General features: G+C 39.3%; 2 protein-coding genes across 5 annotated transcripts; one reads left to right on the top strand and one right to left on the bottom strand.

Annotated features, from left to right (window-relative positions):
• The first annotated feature begins 322 nt into the window (after window positions 1–322).
• On the top strand, window positions 323–7015 carry LOC101159525 (transgelin). Its single transcript, XM_004076491.5, has 5 exons — window positions 323–1667; window positions 4974–5160; window positions 5263–5434; window positions 5817–5919; window positions 6009–7015. The coding sequence occupies exons 2-5, from the start codon at window positions 4981–4983 to the stop codon at window positions 6160–6162; spliced, it is 609 nt and encodes a 202-aa protein (XP_004076539.1). The 5' UTR covers window positions 323–1667; window positions 4974–4980; the 3' UTR covers window positions 6163–7015.
• A 6635-nt stretch (window positions 7016–13650) lies between these two features.
• pafah1b2 (platelet-activating factor acetylhydrolase 1b, catalytic subunit 2) lies at window positions 13651–21606 on the bottom strand. Of its 4 annotated transcripts, none has more exons than XM_011483624.4 (7): window positions 21467–21606; window positions 21011–21101; window positions 20581–20665; window positions 19822–19911; window positions 19634–19750; window positions 18286–18408; window positions 13651–15304 (listed from the first exon to the last, which is right to left on the bottom strand). In XM_011483624.4, exons 3-7 carry the CDS (start codon window positions 20659–20661, stop codon window positions 15026–15028), a joined length of 690 nt encoding a protein of 229 aa, XP_011481926.1. In that variant the 5' UTR covers window positions 20662–20665; window positions 21011–21101; window positions 21467–21606; the 3' UTR covers window positions 13651–15025. The 4 variants fall into 4 exon arrangements, with proteins under 4 accessions (XP_011481926.1, XP_004076538.1, XP_011481925.1 ...); XM_004076490.5 differs by having other exon boundaries at window positions 20581–20662; XM_011483623.3 differs by lacking the exon at window positions 21467–21606 and having other exon boundaries at window positions 21011–21440.
• Between the last annotated feature and the right edge of the window lie 399 nt (window positions 21607–22005).

Genomic DNA, 22005 nt, shown 5'->3' with positions numbered 1-22005 from the left:
GTGACTTAAAAATCAATCACAGGACATGAGAGCACACCCAGCAAACACAAACCTGTCCCGACATTTCTAAACACACTTTTTTTGTGTAACAGATGAGCTCAGTCAATGACTTTGCAAGCTGCCAGCTTCAGAGAACGTTATCACGTCTGATGCCATCACTTCATGTGAAAAGCCTGTCAGGTCTTGACTTGCTGCCACCAATGGGGGCTGACAAGCTTGGAATGCCTCTGAGGGAGTGTCTCCCCTTGGTTGTCACCCAGCCCGCCTAAAAATTCCCACCAGAAACTGATGGAGAACCAGAGGGTTCAACTTGATAGGGTTCACATTTTCAAAAAACCTTGTTGCTGATTTGTATCAAGGGGAGATTTTCGTGTCATCATTTCATGCTTTCTCTTCTTATGTCTGACAACTTGTCAAATCCATCCCACTGCAAACTATGTGATGCTTGTGACGCAAAGATTTAAAACTGTGTTTTAACTTAACTCTGAACTTTTCTGAAATCAGCACAATCCAAGAAATTTTAGGTTCTAGCAAATTGATATTATTATTAAAATGAGTCATACTTTGACAATAGAAAAACTGTATTTAAGACCCCAAAAAACTGTTAAAAAATAACATTTTTGGTTCAATATAAAAGGATGTTACTTTAAAGTTCAATAAGTATTATCAAGTTAGACTGGCATTCATTGTTATTTTTCTGGAAACATAAATTTAGAATTACGTTCTCAGAATAAGTGCAAGTTTTAGGTTTAATGAGGATTTAGTAAGATGAGCCAACTTGTACTAAGATCTTATTTGATTTTGTTCATTTTATTTTCCTAAAATGAGTCATATCCACCTCTTACAGTAGTTTTTTTGTCATTATTCAAAATCAACTACAATTGGATGCATAAAAACTAAAAAAAATGCAAACCATTTCCTTAGAACTAGTTAAAAATACTTATTATTGGGCTGCATTTAATGTAAAGTAATATTATCTAATAGTTGCTTCTTTTGGCTGATTTTTCCCCTTTTTTAATTTGTGTGGAACTCGAACTTGTTTTGATCAATTTTCTATTGATATCTCAAAAAAATCCTTATTTCTTAAGTTAAAAATGACTTTCTGCATTGACAAATGACTTTACTGTTTTTCTAGAGATTTTCTTCTTAAGATTAGTGTCATTTCCCTTTTTTTTAGGCCTGGTCTTTCACAGCACTTTCAATTTCTAGTGAAAATGTACAATAAAGTACATGTACCTTCCGTGTTTCACTGCTCTTTTAACTGAAACCTCATCCATGAGTTCCTCATAGTGATTGTTTCATTTCCCCTCCCATTTTTGCCTTCGATCCATTCCTTCTTTCTAGCATTAGAGGGAGAAATGTTGAGAATTTCTTCTGGTGACCGCACCATACTCTCAAGTCACATGCCCTGCTTTTCCTTTCCTTCCTTCTCCTAAATAAGGAATTATAATTTGAGCAAAGGGAACAAAGAGAACATAGAGGGGCGGAGCCTAGAGCTGCAGCTCTCTCCTCTTTCTCTCTTGTTGAATGTGGTGAAGTCATAATTTCAGTCAAGGGGGTGTCTGCTGTATTTAATTTGGCAGCACACTCTGCACTGGGTTGTACAGGAAGAGGAAGAGCGAGAACAGAGCACTACAAGGACCCACGTTCACCTGGAACTACTAAAAGTAAGGACAGATTTTTTTTCACTTGTTAGCCTCTTTGCCATCAGTTTTTCAGACTCTCTGTGGCAGTTAAAGGATTTCTTTGACCGATCCTGGAGTTATCTGCAAATTCATACAGGAAGCAGGTCTATAGCACACGTGCTCGTCCGGTTTTAACTCCCTATGTCCTTCACATATTCAATCATTGACAGACTGAAGTTGACTTAAAGTCTGGTCATTCCTGTGTGGATTAGTCGGATCGCCTAAAATCTAGCCTCTCATCTCCACAGCCTTGGAATGTGAGGCCCAGAAGTTTCAAAGAAACAGGTTTAGTCTCTGACTAATCCGCTTGTGCTTTTATGAAAAAGTAGAACAACACAGTAAAGGGAAAGATATGTGATGAGTAAGCTCAGTAAATGCTTTTGAAAGTTTGATGCAATGAGTTTTGAAACAACTCTTAAAGAATCATTGCAAAATACCATGTTGAGCAACTATCAAAGGCTGGGTGGGGACCTCCTGAATGAATAACGCTGCATAAAAGTGTAAAATCGGAAGTGTGATTTGAGTAAAACATTGAATGACTGAGGAAGAGCTGGCTTTTCAGAGTATAGGTAAAAAATAAAAACATTAAATGAAAACCTTAATTAATGGTTTTTCTAGAAAATACATATACAAAACTTCTTAAGAAGAATAGCTTTACCTTGGACTTCATACAGAAAAATTCCACTAGAAGAAAAGCTGCTCTGTATTCAGGCATCCGTAAGAACAGTTACGAGAACAATTACTTTCCATTAGGTATTAAATGTGGTTATAACTGCATGCAACTGAAATCTAATTTGTTGAAGAGAAGCATTTAATTGTAAAGTGAAGCTCAAAGATGTCTTCAGAAACACTGTAAAAATGAAAATCTGATTGCAACACATTCTCATGCACTGAGCATGACTGTGCTTGACAGTGAAACTCTACTGAGTCAGAACACATTAATGAGCATGTTCCCATTTATAAATCATCCAGTAATCAGTAGTTCGCACTGCCGGGATTAGGGATTCTTCAAATGACATGTGGTTTCAAGCAGCTATTAGACCACTCCCAGGATATTCGAGAGGCCACGGCTGCTTTCAGACCCCTCAGCAAAACACCTGAAGGCATTTGTGTCAGAATACTGAAGTTAACTTTCAGCCTCAGAGGAAAAAAGAGACTAATACAACTCTGTAATAAGGAAGATGGGAACAAACGTGTAGATAAAGGAGATAATGAGAGAGAGAGTTTCAAAAAGTCATCCTCACTGATTATTTATTCAGATAAGTCCTATTGTTTTGTTTAAGGTTGCCCGGGCGTGCCAGAACACCGCAAATGCAAGCCTTGTGGTTGAGAAATACTGTTTGTATGTTTTCTTTCAGTGCTGTAACAAACTGCTCTGGAATGACTTCACAATAACTATTTACCCAACCCAACCACAGGCAATGGAAGAGACAATCTCTGTTTGATAAATAGCTACTCTAGTGAGGAGGATTTCAGGATTTACCATCCAAGTCTATATTTTGAAAGAGCAAAATATATGTGTTTTTCTAACATGACATTTGTGAACTGTTGTAAATTCTAAAACCAGTTTTACAGCAGCCCAACAAACTCAGTTTACCAAGCCGTAAGCTACGCTTAGACCGCCCTCGGCAACGCACGTTAAAGCGATCACTTCTAAGAAAAGTCATTGTAAATGCGTGTAAACACACGTTTCGGGCTTCTGCGTTCGAAACTCCCACATTCCCGCGTAGCTATGCAACTTTTAAGTCAGTTTTTGGGCTCTACGTACAAAACGTGTGTCCATTGAACGTGCATTAAAATGTAACCAGGTTGAACTTAAACCAATCAGGGTCTTGGATTTGGCAGTGATGTATAGATGTCGTCCCTTTTCGTTCATGGAGGTGAGATTCATTTGCGAATTGATCATGTAGCAGAAATGATCAAAAATAACAATAATATGAAACCAAGTCTTTTATATGTCAAAATAAAGCTGTGAAAGAAAAACCCTGGAGCAAAATTTGCCAGATTTACACCAATTTGAAATTTTGCACCAAGCCTCTTCTAACTGTAGGTGGCGCAGTAAACAGTAGGAAAAGAAGAAAAAGCCCCTCCGTGCTCGTCCAATGTGCCAAAATCACGTTCAATGACCCGCATTTAGGGCATTCTTTTACGCACATCAAATACTTTGAACATAGCATGGCATTTCAATTTACACATATCTGTAAAATAATTCACAAAAAATGTGGGTTTCGGCAGAAAGTAAAAAATAATCCAAATTTAGAACATCTTAGTTACATGTTTTCAGTTGTACCTCCTTTAATCTGGTTTCCTTTGTAAAACTCTAGAAGTGAGTGCATTTACAGTCTATCCAATTGTCAACATGTGTGAGGCAGTAAAATATGATTATAGCTGAAAATACTTTCTGGATGGACTAAAAAAAAGGTCCAAAACCCTTGAAGTGTTTTAGAAACAAAAATGGTGGTTTTCTTGCAAAGCTTTAGGTTTCCAGGAACTTTTTTTTCCCCCTAACAAATCTCAGGTCTAAACAGCTTTGGGGGTGTTGTCACAGTGAGAAACAGATTGGTATTTGGTTTGGAGTCTTGTGTATACTCATAACAGCTTTTGTCAGGGACAAGGGAGGGTGGGGGGAACGTGACAGCTGAATGAGCAAACAGGATGCAGGGAGCTGGGCGTCACTGCCGAAGCCAACAGGAAGTTCGTATAGCATTAATAAGTGAGAAACGCCAACCATAATTACTGATGGAGAGCAGAAGGCTTGTCATACCACAAGACATCCAACACTTTAATTTACATGGAACCAAATGTCTGTGTTTGTAAATTATACAGGCGGGTCTGGACAATGGAGGAACCATTCTATGATTATTGTGCTAAAATTGAATGATCATTGTTGGATTTCATGGAACAAGACCTGAAGCCTCTGTAGAGTTTTGTTTTTGTTTAAATACTTCCATGATCTACTTTGAATGATCAACTCAAATAACCCATTTTCCTGTTTCATATCTATGCAAAGCTAACCTGAATTTCCCTTTTAGCTTGTTAAAGAGGTAAGAATCGTGATCTGTTAAGCTAAAAAGTAGATCTTCCAAAAACAAAAAACTCAAAAATCTTAAAACTTCCATGAGAAACATATTAAAATCTTGTTTTTGACTGCAGGCCAGATGTTTGGGTGTGAGCAGGCACAGATTGTTTTTTTTTTATGTTGCTGCAGCTATTAATTATCCACATTGAAATAGACTAAATGCACTGACAGAGGACAGTTTGGTAAGCTGCTGTGTTCACTCCCACCAGGAACAACATGGCAAACAGAGGTCCCGCCTACGGTCTGAGCCGTGAGGTTCAAAGTAAAATCGACAAGAAATACGACCCGGAACTGGAGGAGAGGCTGGTGCAGTGGATCATAGCCCAGTGTGGCTCTGGGGTCGGTCAACCTGAGCCAGACAAGACTGGATTCCAAAAGTGGTTGAAGGATGGATGTGTGAGTGTCGGGGTCTGCACAAGCATATTTTGGAAAGGAACATAAAATAATTCTGGCTGCAGAATACTAAATAGAGAATTTGCTTATTCTGTTTGACTCTAGGTGCTCTGTGAGCTCATCAACAGCCTATATGGAGCCAACAAACCCATTAAAACAATCAAAAACTCCACCATGGCTTTCAAACAGATGGAGCAGATTTCCTTGTTCCTCAAGTACGCTGAGGCATATGGCGTCATCAAGACGGACATGTTTCAGACCGTGGACCTCTTTGAAAGTAAAAAAAAACAACTTTTGTTTTAGGTCTTGTGTCTTGTTGATTTACAGAAAAATGTTGTCTGTTGTTTAAAAAAAAACGTTTACAGTTCCTCCAGATTTAGTCTGCATGTCTTCACTGTCAGAAAGTAAAGTCTGGAATTTGTTCATGTGCCATACTCAGTGGGATCGTCCATAATTTTCGCAGGGATTACACATTCTCATTCATGTTCCATAGGAACAAATGCCTTACACTTCCTCTTCCTTTCTCTCCACTTCGGTCTGCGGCGTAAAAGTTTCCACTTCAACATATTTGGATATTGAGTTTTATTCTGTGCATTAGTTGGTCTTCTGTACCCTTCCCATATGTGATTAACTCCTTTTGTGATGTTGCGTGTTTGCAGGCAAAGACCTTGCTGCTGTTCAAAGAACCCTGATGGCCCTGGGTAGCTTGGCTGTCACAAAGAATGATGGCAATTACAGAGGAGATCCCAACTGGTTCCATAGGTGAGTTTTTTAATGCTATGGATGCAAACAAAGCTTTTTTTTTAAGAAAGGTAAAAAAAAGAACAAGCAAAGTTTTGTGTGTGTTGCAGGAAGGCACAAGAAAACAGGAGAGATTTCTCAGAAGAGCAGCTGAGCGGAGGCAAAAGTGTCATCGGTCTGCAGATGGGCACAAATAAAGGAGCATCCCAAGCTGGTATGACAGGTTACGGACGGCCGAGGCAGATCATCAACAACAACCCCTGAACGCAGGGATGGAAAAACTCTGACTTTGATCATTCCATGAGGAGAAGCTGGATTGTTTTCAAGGCGTAACTGGACCAAAGTAGGGACCAAAGAAAGATGTGAACATGCTACAATGCAGACATGATGTTACCTAAATTTTGGCAATTATTTGTCCTCAGCAGTTTTCTAGGGTCTTTGTGAATTTTATTTCAGCATTCCAAGTTCAGGTTTTAACTTATAACCTTAAAAATAAATTGTGCTCATTATAAAAAAAATATCCTCCTAAGCTGCAATTTTTTTTGACTTGTGTACAACTCTATAAGAGCTTTTATTTTCTCCATTTTTACACTATGCCCTCATGTAGTTACTTTTTTCCCTTTCATGCATATCTTGGTTATTTTCAGCATATTATGGTTGAGAAAAAGTCAAAACTGCAGTCTTACTCCAGTCTGGAATTTTCCACTTTTTTATTTTCTATAACTTTGAATGGAAACTGAGCAAATTGTTCAATGAAAGTTTGCAAATCTCAAGCAAATACTGAGTCTGAGCAAAATCACTCGAACGCAACAGAAGAAAAGATGAGTGTTTGGAGAGATAGACATGTTCGGGATCCTGTGGTTTGCAGTAGAACTTACCACAAAGCTCTATTTATAGGGGGATTTCTTTGTGTTTTTGGTTTCAGAAACTAAACTGCATTGTTAAAAAATGGTTTGGAAAGAAGAATAAAAGGCAGTTGCCTGTTACCAGTACAATGAGACAATCTGCAGCTAGCTGCTGCCAGTTGACTTATTCTGAATTTTAAAAAAATGTTTGACCATCTGTTAAAGAGTAAGATATAATAAAAAGGATTTAAAATAAAGTTTGATTTATCTTACTCAAGGATTCATGCGTGATGATTAAATGATGATATTAAGTTCTATTAACATGCACCCATTATGCGTAATTGTGTTTAAAGCGGTACCAGGTGTTTAGCCAAAGGAATGAAGCAATGTGCCCTGCAATGCGTGATAAGACCTGCAACCTGAGCTGTACCCCAACAAAAGATCAGCACACACAATGCAGTCTGACACACAGAAAAGAAAAAGAAAAAACCCAGCTTCCCTAAAGGCAGAGGGGAAGAAATAATGAGACAGGGTTATGATAGACTTTGCATGGCTGGAAAAAACAAAGGGAAACAGGGGAGCTTGTAGGAGGGTTATTGCCATTTCCTGCCAAGGCTCTGTTTACACTGTTTGTGCCTTTAGTACTGTTTAAGCTGTTCAGTTCAGCTTTAACTGAGGCAGAAAAAGGCCCCAGATAAGGAGAGGAGGAGACCACAAAAAGGGGGGGGGGGTCAGGTGGGGGGGGCTGAATGAGAGACAAATACTTTTCCGAAGCAACAGGATGAAAAAAAAAACCAGCTGCAACAAATAACCAGATGTGGAGGAAGGAGATTACTGATGATAGAAAGAGTAAAGGTGAAGACAAAGAGGAATTTTTAAAAATGGAGGTATTTCCTTTAAAAGAGCAAGAGAGAGCAGAGAAAGGGTTAAAAATAGCACAGGCTTTCCCCCTTCCTCTTGACCTCCAGTCTGTAAACAGGATGCTTGGAGAGATTGGTGAATTGCTTTATTGTTCTCTCAGCTCAAACTACCAAGGTCTCCAGTGAGAGCAGAGAGCAGGGGGTGATGGTTTAATTCCTCTCATCTGCGGCTCTTCTCATTGAAACTTCTTGCTTCTTTAAGTTGCTATTTACTATCTAGCAAAATGTTTTTGCATCACTTACCATCCTGTCGCTGACATCTACAGCGATCCAAGTCCTTCTGCTTGAGACGAATGTAAAGCTGAAACAGAAACGGCTCCAGCTGCCAGCAAATGTTCATAATTCAAGCCTAATGTTTATTTCAACAGTGTGCTGTTCGTGAGTCCTCGGAAGACCTTTTCCGTCTGTATTCCTGTTTGTCCTGTACAGCAGTCATAACACGAAATCCTGCAACCCCAAAGAGGGGGAGATTATTGCAACAAAACAGAAGGGATCCAGGAAACAAGATAAAAGCTAAACCTTCGCATTTGTGGTTGTATTGTGTAGTTCTTTGGAAGGATTTTTAACATACTAAGAGCAAAATTGTGAAGAGACATCACATTAAAACATTACCTATTAAAAAAAATACAATCTGCATAAAGTGTTAGTACATTATTATTATTTTAAGGTTAATAATCTAGTAAATGATTGCTAAAGAAGGCAGATAGTAATCTAATCTTTGCCAGTATAACTCCTGAGAAGAAAAACCTGTTTTTCACTTTTCTCCTGGAGTGCTTCCATCCTTAAGTGAGCCTTATCAAAACCATGACACAGTAGTAACACACCTTTGCTTTCAGAAGGAGCATACATGCCCCGCTTTCTGAACTCAATTGTAAATTTACTTTTCTTTTAGAAGCAAACATAGTCAGGAATCATTTCCAGGAAAAAGTCATAATTTCATGCACCACTGGAAAAGGGAGGTTAGTTTAGTTACCAGGATGTAGTAATATAAAAAGCCTAAACTCATTTCAAATTCTTGCTTCAGTCTGTTTGAGCATTTCATCAGCAAATACGCAGCACAGCAGAGTTTCTGTCACAGGAATTTCTTTTTTCTTGAACTTGGCAACATTTTTTTGGAAAGTGCTGAAACACCAACACATCAGCAGCTTCACGGACTGCTTTTGCTGCTGCACACATGATTAATTTTTGACAACAGAGGCTTTGAACCTGCAGGAGTAACCTTCTGCTTGTAGACCTGTGAGTATGAGTGAGAAACAAAAGTGAAAAAAATATCTCTTCGCTGCTTCTTTTCAATCAAAGGCTGCTGCAGTGCCCTTGAGAAAGATCTGTTAGTGGTGAAAGCAGAGAAGCATTGCCTCATTTATTTTTACAAGTCAGTTAAAAGGTTTCAAAACCCTTTGACCCCCCCCCCGCCCAAAAAAAAAAAGTCTTAAGGAAATTTGCAACACTACATGCAAACAGGAAAAAACACTTTTTCCAAACACAAAGTTTTTTTTCAGTCTAACTCAAACAAGTCAGGCTAATAAAAAGCAAACAGGCCTAAACTGCAACCTGATAATTAGTTCAAACAAATCCCCCAGTCTGAAAAGTTAAAAAGGAAAGCCAGGACACTGAGGGAGGTAGGGGAAACTGGACTCCAGTGCCCTTCTATGTTTGAAGCAGCTGAATGTTGTGTTCTGAAAAGCTGACTTATGCAGATTTCTTTTCCCAAACTTCATAGAGAGTATTTTCAAAAGTAATTTAACTGTACCACTCAGGGGAAACAAGGCTTAAAATACATTTTTTTCTGCCAAAAGGTCAAAAGTTAACATGAGACTCATGAGTTGCAAATTATGAAGAGCCTTAAAGAAAACAGATTTTCTTTGATTTTGAGGGATGAGCACCAGAAAGGTTTTGGAAAAAAGATTTTAGGAACTTTGAACATGGCGCATAATGAACTGATGTTTTGACAACCACTGATTTACTCACATTTTTTCCATACAGGCATCTCTCAACGTGTTCAAAGGATGGTACAAAAAAGGAAAAAAATGTTCTAGAGAGCTTTTTGATGTCAGGGGAGAGTAGATAGACTGGTTTGAGGTGACAGCAAGATATTAAAGTTTCAAATAATTGCTTTTTAATATAAACAATATCAGGTCTGAAAGCAAAAGCCATAAAACTGTTAGAGAAACGGGCAGCACCTCACCTCACTGACTGACAAAAACTGGAGAAGATGACATTTTTTTACAGCAGTGACAGACAGTTGAGTCAGAATTTGGCATGAAGGAAAGCATATACCCACCCTGCTTTGCGGAAAAGGCCCACTCTGATGGTGGTATGGTCTGAGATATACTTTACTTGCATTTTAGGCCCTTTAATGCCAATGGAGCACAGATTAAATACTTCTGGGGTGTGGTGGAACCACATTTGGGATTTGCATCATGTACGTGAAGCCCACAAATCTGCAGTAACTGCATAGTTCTGTCACGGTAACGCTCTCTGAAAAACGTTTGCAGGAAGTGGCGGGTTAGTTTTCACTATACAAGAACTCACAGGTCAGTTCAGTCAAAGTGAATGCAATTCAAAATGGGAATTAACAAAACACTCTTTCCTTTCTTAAATGCTTAAAAGGGTAATTACTTTCCCGATTATTAATCACAAATGAGGGATCAAATCATTAGAGCCATTTGCAAATGCAATGCATCATTTAGGAAATGGGAATGAAAATGAGTTGTAGAAAGATTTTAGAGAGGGGAGGGGATTGTTTTAGGTACACTGACTGCAGGGAAAGTAGAGGAAATTTATTGTGTACTTTTTTTTTTTGTATTAGCTAACAGTAAATACAACACCAGATTGCTTTGGACTGCGTACACCACAGAAATGTCAGCCAGAGGTCAGGAGACAAACAGTTGCTCAAGTTGAAAGGCTGAGGAAGTGAAAAGGACAACCATGAAGACAACCTTAGAAATGATGGAGACAAGAGCTATGTTCACACAGCCATTGGAAATGGCGTTCAAGTGATCACTGCTAATGAAAATTCTATGTAAATCGGGCGTTTCAGCCTTCCACATTCTAAACTCCCGCGTTCACACATAGCTATGCAAGTTTTTACAACTGTTTTTGGGCTCTACCTACAAAATGCGGCGCCACTGAATGTGCATTGCAAGTTAAACCAGGTCAAACTTTACACATCAAGGACTCGGATTTGGTAGGTATGTATGGATTTGATTTTTGTGGTGAACCAAAACATGGCGATGTGGCTGAGAATGCCTGCGTTTGTTTTTCAAATAAAGATAAACCGATGCCATTTTCCTGACATGATGATCATCCATTTCCCCCATTGCAAGGACACAGTTTCCGTTTCGTGCCTAAACTGCAAGATCTGCACTACTTCAACATTTCGCACCAAGCCACTTCCAACTGTGGGTGGCAGACATGGGCTAGTAAACAGTAAAAAAAGAAGAAGAAGAAGTACCCCTCCCTGCTTGTCCGGTGTGGACACCATGGGCTAACCTTACCATAAGTGGATGCAGACATGACCAAAGAGCCCAAAGAAGTTTTGGAAGCACTTATGATGATAATTTTAGATTCTGCATATATACTTAAACTTTTCTCAGCTTTTCAGTTATGAACGTTTATTTCTTCAAATATTTCATTCTTTCTAATGTGCAAATATGTCATTCTTTCTAATGCAGTACTTTGGTCTTCTAGTTCTAAATGTGGTATTAGAGTTTATTCCAAAGAACGCAAGTTCCGTTGCTGAATTTTTTATTGACTGTTCCATCAGTTTAGAAAAAAACAGAATTCTAACTGAAGTCAGGAGGGAACCTGAATACACATGACTCACAGGCATGAATGGACGTGGCTGATCGAAATGCACCGATGATGGTGGAGGGCCATGACTGCCTCTGACAAAAGCACTGTGCGTAGTGACACATCAGTGACGGGGGAGAGAAAAAGCAGTATGTGATGCTGGGTAATGGAACTGAGGAGGCAGATGTCTGTTGGTTGGAGGCCAGACACCGAGGTCTAATAGGCCATCCATCAATCATCTGAGTCTGATGATGCAGAATGACATACGGAAACCTCTCATTGTGTACTTTAGTCTCCAAAGCTCCTGTGCAGTCATGCAACACTTAGTCATTCAAAGCTAAATTTGATCACCAAATAGGAAAATCACGACAGCTTTACAGGTTTTTTTTACACTGCTAATCTGAATGCTATGCTATGCCAGTAATTGAAAGGATTATGAGACTAACTACATGCATGTTATCTTGATGGCAGAAAAACGTGAGTTTTGCCTCATTTGACTGTGCAGCTGTCTAGGTAAACCTCTCATCTAAAAAAATAATGCTACACCCTTAAGCCAAAGTGCCAAATAGAAAGAGATGAAAGATGAGCAAAGCTCAAACATCTCCCCACAAAAAGTAAAATTCAAACAAAAAGTCAGTTATAAGTGTAGTCTTCACCCTTGCATTGACCTGTTTTGACAATTTTAACCCGAAAACAATATAAGGGTTAACCAGAACTCTGCTGCTTAAACAAACAGGCTAATACGTCCTGCACTGGCATGAAAAATTGTGACCTTTCTCTCTTGTGACAACCACATTTCCCGATCATTTCCTCTTTATCACAACAGCGCAACATGTAAGGGGAGTTTTTAAAACTTGAGTCAAACTGCATAGTGAACTAAATATCTGGATGGCAAGAGACACATGAAAAGTACAGGACTAACGACTGTGTGTATATTGTTAAAGAAAAAACAGAGATTAAAGGGAGAAAAAAATAGATCAATATTAATAATCCAATAAACAACAGAAGTTCTCAGATGTCATAAGGAAGATAACGGAGCATTGGAAGCTGAACAAACTTTTTTGGTCATAATTTCACTGTTGGTTTATATTGTTTTGCATTATATACTGTGTGGTGTCTGTGAGAAGGCAGCCATCCACCAATCCATCCCTGTTTTCATACAAGAAAACAATCAAATAGAATTAACATAATGGAGACCAAGGACAAGAGTTTGTCAATAGAAAAACATCTCAGAGGTGAACAAATGAGCCTCTAATCATTTTTATTTACAACTACCATCTTTGATTACTGTATTTCCTGTTAAAACAGAGAGGAATGTGTTTTCACACGTGGGTTTCCTAAAAACTAAACAATCAGAATATTGTTGGTTTTTAAGTTTTTTTTAATTTTTATCAAAATGATGAATAAAACTCTAATTGCAGTCACAAAGTGTTAGAAGTTAATGTAGAAGTCAATAAGGTTTTGGGAGAAAAAAAGTGATTTGTCTTTAGAGATTAGAAGTGTCTTTTCTGTGGGTGTGTTTAAAGGGAATGAACCAATATTTATTCCAAGTGCAAGGCCAATACTGAGACCTAAATCAACAATAAGGGTCAAAATGACACGCAGTTCCTTTCTGTTAAACTTTCCAAAAAATAATGCATTATTCCAGTATCTACACAACATTGAACTCCCAGTATAGCTTTTAAATGCAGCCCTTTTTGAAGCACAGGACTGCAAAATAATAAACCTATAAGACATAAGAACTTCATGTGTAAGTGCACTGATCGCCTGAAGGGGTTCCAGATGGAGCGTGCCTTTTATTTATTTATTGTTTGTACAGTTTGGTTCCGGTCAGAACTAATGAGCCACATTAAACACGAGCAAACTGCTTTATTAACAAGCTGCTTTACAACTTCCCAGCATCCCTTTCACTCCAGTGCATCTAACTATTTAATGAGGGCTATTTAACTAGAGTCAATACACCGCCTCCAAATGCTGCTGAATTATTACAGCATCACAGAGAAACTTGGTGAAAAAGAAATTAATGAAATGATGTGCACCTTGGAGTAAAAGAGAAGTGGCATTGAACATGGGCCATACCTCATTAGAGCCACGCTCAAGTTTACTTTTTGAGGAAATGCTGCCCCCTGTTGGTGTCTGACAGAATGCCAGAAATTACATTATACAGTCATGACACATAAGAAAGACAAAAAGCACACGTTTACATCCTTTTTATTGGAATTTGTTTTTTGTTTTGTTTTTACCTGAACGTCATTACGAAGCAAGGACAGTGCAAAGACCGCAGCACAGAGAACACAGAAATGCATCTCTAGACACACATCTTACAAAATTAACATTCTGCACACACTCTCCTCATGGACACTTAAGGCACACACACACACACACTCACACACAAATACTATTTATACTTAATGCATCAAATGTAAAGCAGACGGCAGGAATGCTGATAACTTAACAGCAGTAGTGAGGCATGGACAACTGCAGTGCGATTTCACCAACCAACCACTTCACTTCCATGCCAGCTGAGATGACTGAAGAATTTACCGCATTCATATTAAATATTGGCTTGGCGTGGGATTTATCCTTCAAAATGTAACAATACTGTTTAGAGCGCTGAGGATTTCAGGGTGCAATCTGCAAATAAAAACAGTGAACTGGGGACATGTGAAGACCAGACACTATGAGAAGAATAAGGTAGAAGTTCAAAGCAGTGGAATCTGACTATGAATGTTTGCACGGATGAGGAATTAGATGCTGGGAGAGGCTGTCATAAATCCTGCATCCAACTGTACTCAGAGGGATTATAAGATTATCAAAGAAGCCGGACAACTTTTTGGATTTGTTTAAGTTTTTTTTTTTTTTTTTTAAAGCTAGCAGGACTTAAAGCAACCATCGTTTTTGTTTCCAGCCACAAACAAAAATCTCACTAGATGGTTTTGGAATCAGATTAAATGTAAACAAGCTGGAGGAAAATAAGTACTCTGGCAAAATGAAGATGAAGCTTTGTGGAGGACTAGGAGATTATCAGACTGATTGTGTATTGGGTAACGTGACACAACATCATATATGCTGACGGTAAAGAACAAAGAGCTCCACCCAAGACCACGGCTGGCTTCAAACATGCAGTGACTCTGAGCTTGCTTTTCGTTATTAAGATTCTAAAACGGTTCTAAAAAGATCATAGTCTGTGTCACCATGTTTTTTGGTAACTCATCACATCTAATATACCAACTGAAGTCATCATGTTTTTATTGGGAAAGCTAGGCTCTCTCCGCCTAAAGGAATGACTGGTTTTAAACAGCACAAATGACGAAAAGGTGACATTAACCTCATGAGATAGATGCAGTTTAAGAAGGTGTCATCGATTTGTGACTACATTAAGAGAGGCTTCGTGTTGGAGAAACCTTTTATGCAACAGAGATTACAGCTGAAAGCGTAGTGTCTACATCTGTAGTGGGGTGGCTCTCCCGACTTAAGTGTGAAGCTATCATCCTCTTCCAGGAGCATGTTTTCCCACCAGCAGCAGGGACAACATGGTTCTGGGTGAACGCGGCCCCATGGCTGCAGGCTTCAAACCAGCGACGCTCGCCTCTCTTCTGGCGTCTCCTCCAGGATCTGAAGCAGCAGATCGCTGAGCGGTTTGGAAATAGTGCGGTAACCTGCGGCTGTCAGGTGGAGGTAGTCAAACATGTCTTGTGGGCTGATGGCTCCATCCGAGTGGACAAATTCCCTGCTCACGTCCAGGAACAGAGCCTGGCGCAGTCGCGGCAGCCAGGAGCGCACCAGCCCGTTGACGGTGGCGTTTTTCTCCCTCAGCAGATTGGGACGCTCCCCTCGAGGCAACAAAGACTGAAGAGCACAAAAACATCCCGAATCCTTCTTTAAAGATTAATAAACAAAGAATTGGAAATAACAAAACTGAGGAGGTCAGGGTTCAGATTGATTCTATTGATATTCATCAATAAAGCTTCACCTTTTATTGAATTGATTTCTTATCTAAAAAATAAAAAAACACTGATCAGCTGAGTAAATTGTTTTTTCATGAGTAATCTTATTATCAAATTTTCTGAAAATGCACCAGAGTGTCACTATACACACACTCAGCAATCAATATCACTGCTGACATTGACTTGCACATCACCTCCATAAAAAAAGACAACCGACTTGTCAGCCGCTATTATAGCAATGTGACACGTTGGGTTTGATGATGGTTTCGTTTTTTAAGTGAGAGGCATTATAACAAAGAGCTACATGAACACGGTGATCCCTAAATACCACTTCAACAAACCTGCTGTAATAAGAAGCACCGGATGATCAAAATATGGTTGTTGAAGGAAGTAAAAGCCTCTTCGCCCATCAAGTACATTAACCAGCTTGTTCTGTGTTAAACATGCAGCTCTTCTGACTCACAACTGGCGACCTCTGATGGCAGCTTCTAACCAAGATGTCTCCAGAGGGATCTCAGCTCATTTGCTAATGGAAAATTTGTTACACCTTAATCAACGTGTGTGTGTGTTTTTATGTGTAGCAGTACCATTAATCTCTGGACTATCATTTCATTAAAGTGTGGCTGCAAAGGACAGAATGTTGGTGAGAAATGTATTTAGGGGTTTGATTTTTGTAGAATAAAGACATCTGCAGAGTGAAATGATCATAAATTGTACATGAGAATCTCTTTTGAAAAACATGTTCAAACTCAACTAATTGAATGAAAGGAGACCTTGAGCTTCTAATACGTTCTCCTTCAGCAGATGATACACCAGATCAGGGGTGTCAAAACTTTTATCAAGCAGGAACGTACAGTATTTAGCAGGGTAACTATGTTTAAGGGACAGCGATCCAGTCAGACATTTTTAGCTATAATCTTTAAACGTAAATATAACCTATTCCAAAAATACAGTATTCCAATAATTGGAATATATCTAAATATAAGATGAATGTCTTTACCAAAATTACTCCGAAAAATAATGACTTAGGTTTTAAACACAAAACAAATAACATGTATATACAGTACTTAAAGATTTTTTATTAAACTCCTTAAAGTGCACCTCATGGATTTTCTTTTATTTATTTTTTTCCAAAACCTTTGCAGCCCACAAACTGTGACTCCTACATTTTTTCTGGTGCTTTTGGGGTTATTTTCCCATATCGGCGACCATTAAAAGCTCTTAAAAGTAATCCAAAACCCAAAATAACAATTTCTCATCAGCATAAAGAAACAAAAAATGTTGAATTTGTTCCATCCATCCATCTTTAAAACCCACTGAATCCCTTTCGGGGTCACGGGGCTGCTGAGGTCAACCGAGGTTCTGTTGGGCGAAGGCAGGGTACACCCCGGGCAGATCGCCCGTCTGTTTCAGGGCCACATACTCACATCCACACCTAGGGGCAATTTAGAATCCCCAATTAACCTATGAAGTATGTTTTTGGACTGCAGGAGAAAGCCCGGGTGCAATAGAATGCACGAGGAGAACACAAAAACTCTAAACAGTTAGGTCCCAGCCGAGATTTGACCAAGGGCCTTTTGCAAAGAGATAAGAACAAAACTCCAATGTCCGTTGGACATTTGTATGTTATGATAATGATATAGTGCTGGTAGAAATATTAAAGGGATTTTTTAAAGAGCCTATAACGTGCTATTTTTAATCCTTTTATAGTAAACAAGATCCATGTTTATGAGATTATTTTAGGCACACAAAAGAACAATTTTTGTTTTAAATATTATTTATTTTCACAGCGAATTTTACTACCCAGAAGTAAGGCGACTCAATTCCTGAGGCACCGCCTTTTGCTCCTAGTGGGTGTCGCCCATTTCATGACATCAACCTAGAGTCGGCCTCACCAGCGTTTCTGTGTTTCTCCCAGGAAAACAAACAACATCCAAACTTTTGCAAAGACGGATGTTCATATCGTGCATATAAAAGGAAAGCGTTTAGCCAATCACCGCTAGCTCCAAGAAGTAACGATGGGTGTGTGTGTTAGCCTGGGGGCGGTGCTGGTAGAGCAGACACTTACTGGAAAGGGCAATTCTCACTTATCTATGTCACAATGTGCGAACCCACTCATTTTCAGAGATTGGGAGGGGCTGGTGCTCAGAGAGCAGGTTTGTAGAGGAATACTCAGAATGCATGAATGGATCAAAATACCGCTTTGGGGTTACTTTTCATGAGGAATTAACATAATGCTCGTAAAAGCTAAAAAAAAATGATGTTGCATAATATAGGCCCTTTAAAAGGGTTGCTGGCCAGATTAAAATCCACTGAGGGCTGCAATTTGGACATGCTTGCACCAAATGAGTCTTTCTGAAAGAAAAAAAAATCTAATCCCAAAATGATAACCAGTTATTTACAATTAAAGACGAAAAATATGAAAGTTTAAAGGTTATATGTTTTATGTATTAAAATGTTTCAAGTTACTTGGCTGAACATGCAGTTCAATTCCCGATAATATGGAGTGATGTCACATCCATCTGCTGTTGTGTTGTGCATGTAGCTGTAGTAAAAGTGTAGTCGCATTTAACAAATCTGGACGTTCTGGTATTTTTTTCTGTTTTCCTCTTATTTTACCCACAATGTTTTCCAACAAAAATCAATAAATAGAGAGTAAAAGGAGACGAGAAGGATATTTTTCTGATAAATCGTATGAAATGCACAGACTTTCAAATGTTTTCCCTGTTTTAATATTAAAATAAACAATTTTATGCTGTCCTCAGCACATTACATTACATTGAAAAGAAACATGGATAAGGTTCTGGATGTTTACTTTAAAAAGGCTCATCTGGAAAAATATTTTAGTTATTTAGTCATATCACTTAACTCTACCAAACTTACCAATACAACTATCTTTGCCTTGGGGAGGCGGGTGGTGAGCATTTGTGCGATGGCGAGAATTCCACCTGCAACTTGTTCTGCCGTGTGTTCGTGGTTGTTGGTTCCTACCCACAAGACCACCACCTGCACATGAGGACAGATGATTTTCTTTTTCACAAAAAATGCACTGCAACCAAAATGAACTAAAAGCAGTTTTTAGAGAGAAAAAAAGCCGGTATAATTTCACATCATCACATCATTATAATTTAACCCTTTAACGCCAGAGATGGCGCTTGCTCTTTGACATATCGTTACTCTTCGACTATTAATGCCATCAACATAATTCAGCACACTCTGTCGCAGAGAAAAGCAGCTGAATTATGTTGATTTCACTACAGGGCAGTGTTGCATATCAGCACAAAGGCTGCTTCAGAATTCTCTAGATCAGGGGTTCTCAAAGTTTTTTTAGCGGAGGGCCGAATTAGGAACTTGGCATTGGATCGGGGGCCAATTTTGGTGAAAAAAAATGGATAAACAGAAATAGTTGTTTGTAATAACTTTAATGACCGAGTGTCATTTGTACAATTAACCAGGCCCTCCGGATGTCTTCCCAGTTGCGGTAAGAGGTTGCAGCCCAGATCTTCTACTCGTCTTGTAGTCGTATCATTTGACAGAGTTATTTCTTCAAACTTCTTCTTTTGCTCAGCACAAGCAATGTCAGCTAGTTTCAGCATACATTCGTTTTACAAACTCCCCGTCACTTAAGGGGATTGCTACGCCGGGGCCATTTCCAAAGCCACAACGTAACTACTAGCTTTTGTCCCAGCTTCACTGGATTTAGCCATCTTTGTAAACATCTGCTGCAGCGTAGTCTAGTTGTTGGAGCTTATTGTTGCGCTCCTCGCCGGTAAATTTGTCATAGTTTTTATGATTTGTAACATAGTGACGATTTATATTGAATTCTTTGAGCATTTACCTGCTTGCAAATCAGGCACATGACTTTATCCAGCCCATGAGGTACGACAAAGTAAGCATTTGTCCACTTAGCTTGAAAGCGTCTTTTCTCCTCGCCAACACAACGGTTTTCCTTAAAAGAACCTGCTCTGGCTCTCTTTTATTAAGGGGCCACAAAAAATCTTCCCAAGGGCCGCCAATGGCCCCCAGGCTGCACATTGAGAACCCCTGGTCTAGAATAACATTAATTGAGTAAACAGGTGAAGGGTTACGGCAGTGCAAAGAATTGAGCTAAAGTCCTGTGTTAAAAGGGTTAACTCTTATGTGCTTTGAGGGTTTTGGGTTGGGTTTCCCCGTTTAAATGTTTGCTCAGCAGGTTGTTTGGTGCTCGACTGTCTCATCATCTTAGCCCCACCTTGGGTCGTATGTTCTCCAGTTCTCCATTCTGCAGCCTCCACAAAACATTACAAGTGGTGTCTCCAGCTATCCCAAAATTGAGAGCATGAAGAGGAGAGAACACCTCCCTCCAGACCTGCAGATGAAGATGATGTTACGCAAGTTTCGGAAAACTACAAACTCAATCCCACATAGAACTCGTCTCACCTCATGCTGCTGCATTAATTGCACCATAGAATCTCCAATAAAAAGCACATCGGGTTCGGCATCTTTGCACTCCTGCACAAATCTTGTGTGCTGAAAACACAAACGGAAAATAAGTCCAAGGACAGACACAAAAAAGTTGCTATAATTCTGCTCATAAACATGTCAGGCGTAGAGCCCTGTGCAATCTTTCAGACTAAGATAACAAACACCCTGTGAGATGAGTTTCCTGACTTTTGACTAGCAGGAAGAGACTACTGAGCCGCTACAGTCAGACTAAACCCCACAAGCTCATCATCAGTCAAGACAAGTCTGGTCGGTCTGATGGAGGCCTCGAACCAAAGCAGGCTGCCCCAGTCTTATTGGCTTTGGAGGATTAACCTACCAAGTCTCGCCACCAAATAAGTAAACTGTTGGACTCAAACACACAACGGGAGCACATTTCTGCTTTGTTTAAGCAGACTAAGTCCTTAAAAATGGCACTTTAACATGAGTTGCTGAAAAGTAAGTTAAAAAAAGAAGAAGAGGAGAGTCATAAAAGCCATAATATTTAAGTCTGTAGCAATAAACTGCACTTATAAGTTTGAGAGAAATTATTAGATTAGAGATGCAATAAATCTTTTTATTCATCTTCTAAACAGGGAGGGCTTTGGGGGAAAAAAGTTAATGTGTGGTATTTTGCAGTTTGCTCAAATGCAGTATACGCATGATTCGTGTGTCTGATTTCCTGCTTTAACATGATCGTGTCTGTAAAACACATACCTGTGACAACCACCGTCCGTCTCCTTGCACATCCTCCACAGGCTGAGCCTCCGCCGCGGGGTTCACCTCATCACCGCTCATCCTGCTGGGCAAACCGGGGTTATTCATCACATCCACAGCCTGTCTGTTCAAAATGAACTACACACGAGGAAAGGCGCTGTATCTGCTGTTGATATCAACCACTAGAAAGACGCAATGCTGGATACTAATATTAATAACCAGAGGTTTCTGCTGCAGGCAGCCAGGAGGCAAGAAGACGGAGGATCTAGGCCACTTTCGCTGGTAGTTTTACGATTACAGAGCAAATGGCCTTAAGTTAATCGCAGTTTCAGTTTCCAGCGTTGGCTATATTACCGAGATAATAACGGAGGCATTGAAACAGCTCCCGAGCTGGAAATGATTGGCACTGTTGTTGTCAAACAGAAACTACCTGCTGGGGTGACGCTTTCCCGGCTAGCCGCTAGCTCTTTGACTTCACGCCAACGCTGCCGGGTACGGAGGGAGAAGGGCGGCGGTTGTCACTGTTGGTTGATTAGCAAAAAAAAAGACAGGAAAATGTGTGAAAACAGCAAACTATTGGCTAGCGTCTATGAGGAGGAGAGCGCCTGTGGATGGAGAAACGCTAGGAGAGCCAATACAAACAGCAAATGTCGCAAGTCAGCTGTGTTTATGATTCCCTGAGCTAGGTCTGACAGGCATAAATCCGTGCCATTTTTCTATTTTCATTATTTATTTCAGTTATAAAGAAATATATTTACAGATAAAACCACAAATTTATATTTAATAAAAAAAACTGCTTGCTTTTTGACTCCAGTGCACCACTAAACCGCTGACCACCTGTCAGGCAAAAAAGGAAAAAAGTTAAACAGTTCTGCCAATAACTTACTGTCATTTTTTTAGATAGTATAGCAAAAATAAAATGATACAAGTGTACCCATAGGCTATTATTAAAAGTGCTAATTACTTTAGCAATATATATTTGTTGTCTATTGAAAGAGACGACACTAGGTCACGGGACACCATGAGGCGTTTAAGTGAATCACGGAAACACGAGCTTCACCTTTTCTCTTTTAACATTTGAAAAAATGTTGTTTTCTTCCCCCACACTTCCGACTGTTTTGCACCAAAACAACACGGAAATGGGACAGTTACGCTGCACAAAATAGAAAGTGTAATTATGAAAGAACAGTTCACAAACTGGATTCAGCTTTACCAGTTCTGCTAGAAAAAAAGGGGGACATTTAACTGTTGGTTTAAAGCTTGTAACGATTTTTTTTTAGATATATGTTTTTTTCCCCATTTCAAACCACTATATTATTATTACATTGTTTTTTCAATAGCTTTTTAGATGCCAAATTCTCTGGGTAAATAAACTTACTTCTGTTGCTTTGGGTAAGATAAAAGTTAACAAAGAGAAAAAAAGAC

Source organism: Oryzias latipes, chromosome 14 (assembly GCF_053564925.1).
Source record: "Oryzias latipes strain Hd-rR chromosome 14, Olatipes_Hd-rR_3.1".
Taxonomy (NCBI): Eukaryota; Metazoa; Chordata; class Actinopteri; order Beloniformes; family Adrianichthyidae; genus Oryzias; species Oryzias latipes.
Note: the sequence above shows the minus strand (reverse complement) of the source record. Positions and strands in the feature narration are given on the sequence as shown.